The sequence below is a fragment of the Alligator sinensis genome, unplaced genomic scaffold, assembly GCF_000455745.1.
Source record: "Alligator sinensis unplaced genomic scaffold, ASM45574v1 scaffold510_1, whole genome shotgun sequence".
Taxonomy (NCBI): Eukaryota; Metazoa; Chordata; order Crocodylia; family Alligatoridae; genus Alligator; species Alligator sinensis.
In genome coordinates, this window is record NW_005842052.1 from 1,777,847 (window position 1) to 1,788,177 (window position 10,331).

The 10,331-nt window shown below is 41.9% G+C and overlaps 1 protein-coding gene across 1 annotated transcript in view; it reads left to right on the forward strand.

Moving 5' to 3' along the window:
• The window catches only part of CNTNAP5 (contactin associated protein like 5), a 446,813-nt gene that overhangs the window by 397,763 nt on the left and 38,719 nt on the right, over positions 1–10,331 (forward strand). The window contains exons 18-19 of the mRNA XM_025203314.1: positions 1,102–1,341; positions 3,726–3,950. Of these exons, the coding sequence (XP_025059099.1) occupies positions 1,102–1,341; positions 3,726–3,950 (465 nt within the window). The remainder of the gene's footprint in view (positions 1–1,101; positions 1,342–3,725; positions 3,951–10,331) is intronic.

A 10,331-nucleotide genomic window follows, 5' to 3' on the forward strand; every position in this document is an offset into this window, starting at 1 on the left:
CTTTCCCTCTTTTTCCTCGCATCGGGATCGTCTCCCTCTGTGCCCAAAGGATCATTTCCTTAAGGCACAGCCACCCTTCCTGGGCTCCTATCTCTTCAAAACTCCTACTGTGCAGTGCATCCTTGACTAATCGCCTGAGTTCATTGAAATGAGCTGTCCAGCTTTCTTAGGAAAAACTGGACCAAAAAAGGGGTCCCTTTCATTCACGATAAAGACATCGACAGGCATTTGCATGCATGGGCAGATCCAGGATTTTATAAAGGGGGTATGAGAACAGCATCCAGTACCATAGGGGTGGCTGCACCTTGGCTCCCAGCTTCCCCCACCCCACCAGAATTGGCAGACTATGCTGCAAGGACCAGTAGCCAGGGACTTTTTTTAAGTACCCAATCAGGTAAGAATCCCTGCCAAGTCTCAGCATCCCCCCGCCTTCGCCTCTCTGCTCAATGGCACATCCCTTTGCCTCCCCTCCTACCACTGCCACTGTCCCCAGCTGCCCTTGGGGCAGGAGGAGCTGCAGAAGTTTTCCCAGACTGCTCCAGCCAGGTTGCATGGGAAGCCAGGGAGAAGGTAGCAGTGGCTTAGTACATCACTGCCATGAAGCTGGGCTGAGGCTGGATCCTAGTGCAGCCTGGCAGGAATGGCTCTGAGGAGCTGGAGACAGTGGGGACAGGAGAAGTGGTGGAAGGGGGAGGGATGTGCCACTGATCATGCAGGGGAAAAGGAGGGAGGTGCAATTCTTACCTAACTTAGAGATTGAAAAAGTCCCTGGCTGCTGCTCCCATCGCCTGGTCTGAAAGTGGAAGGGGGCACAATTGTGCAACTGCACCTGCTCTGGATCCATCCCGTCTGCATGGGATTGCCATAGATGATTTGGTTTGAGTCTGGCAGATACACCATAAACTGCAGCCTCCAGACCTGAAAATCTGGTCCTGTTTGCTACTCCAATAACATACTATAGTATATTATTGCTCTGTGATATATTTTTGGTAGGATCCTCACTGTGTATTGTTAATTGACCTGCTGTTTGCATTCATTTTCCAGACTCATCACTGAAAGCAAGTCCTCTGCACTTTCTCTCTCTCTCTCTCTCTCTTTCAGGGGCCAGAGCTTCCAGACAAAGGGGTTTTCTAGGTTGCATCCGGTCATTACATTTAAATGGGCAAAAACTTGACCTTGAAGAGAGGGCAAAAATAACCCCTGGTGTCACACCCGGGTGCCCGGGGCACTGCAGCAGTTATGGTAACCTCTGCCACAATGGAGGCAAATGCGTGGAGAAGTACAATGGTTCGTCCTGTGACTGCACCAACTCTGCTTATGAAGGACCTTTCTGCAAGGAAGGTGGGTTGCATGCTTTGGTTTTACTCTCATTCTTTGTCAGCCTCAGGATTTCTGTCTTCCAGCCCCATCACATTTCTCCTTGTGGCCCCTGTATCACAAGGACATCACTCTACATCAATTCCTCTGGCTCAACTTGAGATGTTTTTGCCTCATTTGTAAACGAGGGATCATCTCATTTGTGGACTTCACTAAGGGCCTCGGAAAATATAAGCAGAGCAGCTAACATGCTTTACACTTGTCATTATTAGACCCCATTTTAAACTGTTTACAACTATGCCCAACGTGAAAACTTTGGACTTAAATGTTCAGGTGTGGTGCCTGCCTCAGGTTGAATATTTTGGGAAAATTTCAGCGAGAGCAAGTTAGCCGCTTCTGAGAACAAGGACAGGACAAATGGGTTTAAAAGTATCCCTTGAAATCTTTTCTTTACACAGCTGTAGGGCCTGATGCTTTGGAACAGGTGCTGGAGATGTAGCAGGAAGAGTGGCTTTTTGTGTATTTTATCATCTCTTTGCAACCAAAATAATACGCCTTTTGTGTGCAGTGCAGATTTGCCACTGAGACCGCTATAGGTACAATGAGGCAATAAGGGGAAAATAGATTTCAGGGGAGTGTCGGCAAGAAGCTCTTCTCCAGCTCTCAGCAGCCGTTGCCGACTCAATAAAAGGAACAGGAAAAATAGAGGGTGTCTCTCTTAGATGAAGTGTTCTTTGGGGAAGGAGGAACGAATAGCTAATATTCACCCTAAGGTTGCTCTAGTTGTAGATCATATACAGGTTCACAGAAGCACATCGCTGCTCGTCTTGGGTTGCGGACGCCACGCCAGTTATCCATGGGGTGGATCATCTGCTGCTAGAGACTGTCCTCGTTCTGTTGGGAGTCAGAATGAAGTTAAATGAACAGAGGAATTGGCATTAATATCACGACGGGTGCTTTGAATACATCCTTGTAATCTATTAGAAAGGGGTTAGAGCTACTAACGATAGGAGTGTCCTATGGAATCAACATGAACCAGTACCTATAGCCTAGGTTCATGCTATGGACCCTTATATGGCAGCATGGACCCTTATATGGCAGTACCTATAGCCTAGGTTCATGCTATGGACCCTTTAAGGGTCCATAGCATGAATCTTTGTAGATGTAACTACTAGCTTGGTCAGCAAAATAAAGCAAGACGTTCACATGTCTAACTAAACCACTAATGAGATGCAATTACACAAATCACAGGGCCTGAAAGGAGAGGTTATAAGGGAAGACCATACATTAAATAATCCAGATACACTTTATGATAGATTTATCTTAAAATACTAGTAGCAGTGATTGATGTAACCAAATGCATTACATGTTATTTTGCTATATAGATATATTTCTTGTTAAGATCCTGAGATAATTTGTAAAAATAAAACAGCCTTGTCCGACAAGACCATAAGCTAAGGTAAGGAAGAACCAGGCCAGTGTTAAATGGCATTCTACAATGGGGAAGGATAGGAGACAAGGATACAAATCCCAACTAATTGACAGACACCTTCCAAGTCCACAAGAGAAGTGGTTCAGTCCAGCTCCAAAAGTTTCAGTGAAAAAAAAATAAAATAAAACCAATCAGAAATCATTTATTAGAATGAGTCATCTATAAATATTGGGTATAGGCAGGAGAGAAATTTGGAGAATTGAGTACATTCAAAAGACCTGCTGCTCATGTATTGTACATGCCACCCTCCTCTCACCTCTCAAGTCTCTCCAGCTAGTACGGGTGAGAATCTATGTTGTGCTTTCACGGTTACCCAGATAAACTTTGGGATAAATGTTAGTTTTTGTGTTTTAAAGTGCAAGCAAACAAAAGGTCAGGCTGCAGACCTGTTTCTGCCTCTTTTATTAGGAGCTGCAAAGTTACCTGTAATGTGGGTAACGGAATCACTATAGTTATGATGTGATTACTGGTTAAAGTCATCATAATTAACTATTTTCTCTACCCCAGATAGTTTGAGAAGGGAAAAATCTCGCTCTAACTGTCTAGGAACAGTCGACATAGTGCCCGTTCAAGGAATGTTTTGCTGAATTTTCCCTTCTGGCATATGCTCTTTTGAGGTGGTTTGCCTGCATCTGCTGTGCCCCGGGAGAAGGGCTCCAGCTTCTACACTTGGTTATCTTCTGTGGATCCATACAGATCTGACCCCTTCCTTACCTAGTGTTTCTTGCAGAATATGAAAGACGCGATGTAGCTCACTCCAATAAGATGGACTCAGTGAAGGTCAGATCCAAGACAAGACTTGAGTCTGCACTTTTTCTCCAAAGGTTTTCCCACGTTGAGTTCAGGCCTACATCTAATAGAAAGATTTGCAAATGCAGCATCTGAAATGGATCTCTTGGTTTATATCTGTTTTCAGAGGTTTCGGCGCTGTTTGAAGCTGGCACCTCCATTACCTATGTTTTCCAAGAACCTTATCCAGTGACAAAAAATGCAAGCACTTCATCTTCCGCCATTTATGCAGATGCGGTTATGTCGAAGGAAAACATTGCGCTTAGCTTCCTGACAGCACATGCACCAAGCCTTCTGCTGTACATCAACACCTACTTTCATGAATACTTGGCTGTGATTCTCTCAAAAAATGGTAAGCTCTTATGACGTGTCTGGGCTGAGGCCAAGATCACTATCTTGAGAGTTACCAGGGGGATGATAGAGGTTTTGGGTGTAATTTCAGCTGGGCTTTTTTACTGCAACTTTAACAGGTTCCTTGCATTCGATTCATGTAAGTGGCCATCACTCTTGTTTATGTCCCTTTATTTTGTATGCAGCACGGTATTTGCTTATGTGGGCCTTGAATAATCATGTTGCTCGACCTTACCAGCCTCCTGACTTTTGTTTGGCAGGACCATATAGTAGCAATTCCTCACTATTTATTCACGCTGAAATCCATTAGGTGTACAGGATTACAAAGATGAGAAATTCGATGAAGGTAGCTGAATGCCTGGCCCAGGAATATAATATTCTCTTCCACCTCTTTTGTTGGTGTGCGTATAGTTTTTTGGGAGAGGGATGCAGTGCCAGAGAAGATGTGCGAGTTCAAGTGCTGCTCTAGCACTTGGGCACCTGAGGCTTATTTTATTTTTTTTTAATGCCATCCTAGCTAAATATCACAAGCAAGCAAATGGCATCTTTGGCGTTATACACAGTGAGTTTTGGTATTGGCACATTGAAACTGGTGACTATGTATATTGGTTATTCATTGCTTCCCTGCCTTATCCATGGGTTCCCTTGTTGCTGTGTGATATATGTCATGTGTATACAGTATAGAGGAATAGGACTTTAATGCCATAAGGTTGAAAATATTTATCTAAGCAAATAATCCAGACTGGTTGGATGCTTTGTAAGTTCACATAGAGATTGCTCAGCCCAAACCAGTTTGGGCTCTGATTCTCAGTTAAGTAATTTCCTTTCTTCTACATGGGTCTTACAGTGAATATAGATTTAAATTTCACCTATTTAAGCTCTCCTTTATGCTGCCACGGTGATGTAAAACCTGTGTTAGTTTAACAAGTCAGGCCTTTGCTCTTCATGAAATGTAGGATTCTGTAGCTTTAATTTTCAGGTCATTAATTCAGGAAGGGAGGGACTATTTTGTAGTGGCTGGAGAAATGAACTGGGTTCATTATCTTTCGCTTTTCTTGTGGTTTTCAGGACAGCATTCTCCAAAGCAGCCTCTCATTTGAGGATGCCTGTCCACCAACAAATCCTATTTGCTCCACTCAGGGTTAGAGATGCTCGGTGCCTTTGAAAATTGGGATTGAGGTACCTCAGATTGTGGGCCCAAAAATGCAGACACCAAAATCAGAAGTCAGTTTTGCAAACCCTGTTCATAATCTCACAGTACCTTAGTTTTCTCATTGATAGAATAAGAATAACACCATTACCCAAGGGACATGAGACTTAACCGCTCTACTACTCAGATGTAAAACATGGCAATATATGCCATACATTAGCGAGAGAGTTGGTATCATTGACCTTGATCACTCTCTGTCAAGGCCTGTTCGCTTTCCCTATTAAATACTTTCTCCTTTACCTCCTCTGGCTCTTATGCCTTATTTCATCAGTTTTTAATTTCATATCCCCCTTTTTTAAGTCTTGTTGAAATTGAAATTATTCCAATGAAAATAATATTCAGATATGTTGCTCTTCCCTCATGCAGGACATTTATGCTTGCTATAAAGCTACTGGACCTATGAATAATAATGTCCTTTGCAGCCATAAAAGTGAATGTGGCTACTTGTATGTTATTGGTTCTTTCTCTGGGCTATTTGCTGAGCACAGCACCATTTGCTAAAACCCTAGGTTGGTAACTGGTGGGTAGATTATTGGTTAAATAATTGTCATGATCTTTGGTGAGGAGGGAGTGGTCATCTTATGTGTGCCTGAACCATACTGCTCTGGATTTGCAATAGCCTTTGCACCTGTTAAGAAAGTCATGTATTGGAAGAAAAAATGTGCATATTTAACAGTTCAAAACAATTGCAGTCAATATTTCCAACCTCTCTAGGCTACTGCTAGCTTCTCTTGATAGTCTCCATATTCCATAAAATGGCCAGTCAAATCTCTGACCAATAAATATAACGTTATGACAAAAAAGCTGATGATAATTAAGGTGTCCCCAGGATAAATGTACATTCAAAATAGCTAAAGTATCCAAAAAGGGCTGTGAATGCTTATCTTCTATTGAAAGAGATTTTAGGGAGGTTGAACCTGAGTAGATATCTTTGGACCAAATCCTATCAAATGTACAGTGTTCGCTGCAGAATCAATGGAATAATAAAAAAAAAAAAATATTCCTAACTACACATCTAGAAAGGAGGTCAGCTACATTCATTAGCATGTAACAATATTGTTATTATTATTACTGACATCAAAATTGGTAGGCTCGGGGAAGTGAAGTGATGTGCCCAAGAACATTCAGTAGACCCATGTCAGAGCTGGGCGTATAATTTAGGCCTTATTAAGTCTGGTCCAGTGATCTATCCATTATCTGACTTTGCCTTCCCCTGGTAAGATCATACTAATGATCAGAATGTAACAAGAAGAGGTGCTTAATGAGTAAATTACAGTTATACGACAGGCTAGGCACCACCCGCACTCAAACACACAGAAATCACCATTCTAGATCACACTAGAGATCTGTCTCTTCCGGTACCTTGTCTCCAGTAGTGGCCAGCACCAAATGCTTCAGTGGAAGGTACCCACAATCCTTAAATAGAAAATGATGGAATAAATTGCTACATTTATATAAAAGGCTTCTTTTTCACCTTTCTCAGTCATTGGCATAGATCCTGAAGCATAAGAGCTTATGCATAAAGTTCATAAAGAAATTGAAGTGACTCAAAAGTTCAAATCACTAGTGTGATGCTGTAGTCAAATGAGCTAATAGCATACTGGGACCCATTAGCCGATGCGTCGCCAGCAGGGCTAAGGAAGTGATACTTGGCGTTGGTGACATGCCAGCTGGAGTATTATATCTAGTTCTGGGCAGTGCAGTTCAAAAAAGATGTGGATAATCTTGAAAGGGTTCAGAGGAGGGCCACAGGAATAATTAAGGGCCTGGAGGACAAACCTTATGTGGAAAGACTAAAATATCTGGGACTGCTCATCCTGGAGAAGAAAAGACTGAGGAGGGGCTTGGTGGCTGTCTATAAGTGTGTAAGAGGTGAATATCAGGAGCTGGGAGAGAACCTGTTCACTAGAGCACCCCAGGGAAGGACAAGGAGAAATGACCATACACTGTTAGAGGATGGTTTCAGGTTGAATGTAAGGAAGAACTTCTTTACCATAAGGGTGACCAGAATCTGGACTAGACTTCCCAAGGAGGTAGTGCAGTGCCCAACCTTGGGAGTCTTCAAGAGGACACTGGACAGACACCTAGATGGGATCATTTGATCTCAGCAGTATTCCTACCCAGAGCGGGAGGTTCAACTTGATCTTTTGAGGTCCCTTCCAGCCCTTAATTTTTATGATTCGATGATCCCATTTTCAAAAGTGAGTGTGGAAATTCAGATGCTGCATAATGTGAATTAAAACTTTGGTTTCTAAGTCACATAGGCTCTTTTGGAAGTAGTACATAATGGCTAAGTACAAACAGTCAAAAAGCCCAAGGCTGAATTGATTCAATCTTCATAGGTTAGTCTAAGCAGCATAGACTGAACCGATAAGCAAGTGAACAGACATTCACTTTTCATTCTGAGGATGCAGCCACCTCCCTACAGTGGCCCAGGCTAGAAGCTGGGGGGCGCTAGAGCACGCCTCCCTACTTGGCTGGAGCAGACAGCTTGGGCCAAGGCTAGCCCACCCACTCTGCAAGGGGGGACGGGGTTTGCAGGGGAGGTGCAAAGCATCCTGGGATGCAGGGAGACTGAGAGTTACCTTGAATCTGGAGGGAATCTGGGACAGTTCACTAAACCAATTTCACCTAAATCAGTGAAATCTGATACTACATCCATCCAGGTTTATCTTAAAGTGGGTTTGGCCATTTTAAAAGTGGTTTATGTGCACTGAACTTCTGCTGTGTTCTAGATCTGAACTGGTTTCCAATCACACCAGTTTATGTGTAATTTCTGTCCCTAGCCTATATCTCCTTGTCCTTGCCAACTCAAAAGTCTGTATGATGTAGCTGTGGATATTTTCCCATATTTTTCCCCACATTCTATATGATTTGGTGCATTCCACAATGCAGAATATATAAAAAATAATCTATCCCCTGTGTGTATGTTACTAAGCTCTTGGAATCATTATCTGGGTATCATAGTAAACTTAGTATTTTAGTAATTAGTAACATTGCAGTTACAATCATCTCAAAGATCACCTTTATTTGGTGATTTTCCAAGGCCTGATGTTTTCAAGCATCTACATTTTGAGACATAAATATGGGAATCAAATAGCAAAATTCCTACCTTAGAAAATGTTAGTGCCTTAGTACAAGTGACAAAATCCAGGCACCACAAATTTATTCTGTTTTATTATGGTATCAAAATCTCTCCTTTGCCTTCCAGAGATCAGATGCATGATCTTTTGACTTTAGGGGAAATTAGGCAATTAGGTTATATTGTTCTGAGAAAGTTTCAGTGTGAATAAATGCATAAGCTCTATTGCTGTAATAGAAGGAAAACAGGCTTACTGATTTTTTTTTCTAACTTCTTCTGTCAGTTTATAAAAAGCCATTCATTTAGCTGCAGGGACCTTCTTAAAATGAAAACCTATTTCTTGAATCCAGGTCCAAATTTATGATGTAACTTTCTTCTGCAAATTTCAGTGATTTTATTAAGTAATCATGGCTCTGTGTCCTCCCTTTACTGACAAAATCACTCACTTCAAACAGTTGATGGGGAATAAAAAATGACATAGCCAAAGATCAATTCTGTCAATTCGCTCCCTGAAAAGTGAATTAAGAAATATGGTGAAAGTTATTTTAGGAAATGATTTTCCAAACCTTTGATTTCCAATGTCTTTGGCTTTCTCCGTGGGCATTGTGTGATTTCTAATCCAGAAAGACAGCAGATAACTGGCATCAAAGCAAATAGATTTCAAGCTTTCCTAGAATGCCAGAAACTTTATCTGAATCTGTTATCTCATCTCAGGAGAAACTAAACAATTTGAGGGGGGGTTCAGCCTATTCTGTACCTTTTGCCTCACAGGGAGTTCTCTTCTCAATTCCTATTTTAGCAGAAGAGACTCTGAAATTGCACGGGAAAGATTAAAGATAGAAACATATACCAGTTAAAAGCAGAAGTACAAATGAAACCAGCTTGAGTCATTCTCCTACTGGGCCTTTGATTTCCAACTTCCAGTAGCAGTAACTAGGTGAAACCAGCTATCCTGCGTCTCGGGTCTTGAAATCTGCCAGTCTTTTTAATAAATGCGTAACAAAAGACCAAATCCACAGTAGGAATAGGATAAATTAGCATGCCGTGAAAAAAAGTTTAGGAGATACAAAGCAGACAGTTCACAGGTGAGGTTTTTTTTTAATATATATATAAATGAATAACCCACTACAATCTCCCTCCATCTCAGTCAGAGGGAGGCTTTCTATGCGGAGCATTTTAATAGTACCTGTTGCTCTTGCTTGGGAAACATATTCAGTTGAACCTGGAATACCCATTCCTCAGTTGGAAGCACAGACTTTTTTCACTTTAAAGCCAGACAAAGACAATAGTTTAGAGGGAAAACTCTTTGGAGACAGGTGGTGTCTCCTGAGTCTGTGCTTACACTGTACACGGTGCCCATTTCTTTCTGTTCACTTGCCACAGTGTGGTCCTAAGCCATGATGGGGGCTTCTTAAGTGGTGCTAGTGGTGGAGATGATGATGCTTATAATAAATCAAAGGCAAGGGTATAATAAGCAATACAAAAGAAAATAATCACCAAAACATATTTACACAGTCCATTAAGCCTTCCTTTTGTGTATATGACCTCAATCCTCTGTTTCCTATATTAAAGAGCATAGTAATCATATCTAACTCTGTGAGCCATGAGGTATCATGCCATTGAGGTCTGGTGCCACATGAACGATTGTGCTGTTACATGACTAATACAGCATGCTTACATTTCTATAGTCTCTTAAAGTTTGGAGTATTGCATTGGTCTTTACAAATGAGGTATGAAGCACTCTTTACCTACCATTGGGATACAGTGTAGGGACACATGTCACTGGGTGCATCTGCATGACACGCTAAGTGCGCAGTAGTGTGGTGAGCGAAACCCCTGCCAATATGCTATTGCACAGTAGTATTAGGCTTCTGCGCAGTAAGCATCTGTAAAAACCCATGCACCAGTGCTACTATGCAAGAGCACCATTTTCTGCGCATTTATATAGTACTGACTTATCCTAGTACTAAACTGAATGTTCGGTAACTACGGCGCATTAATGAACGTGTAGACACACCCAGTGGCATGTAAGTCGGGGACAGAGCCACACGGAAGAGGTTGTGTTTAACAGGTGAGCAGTAAGGGAAAGA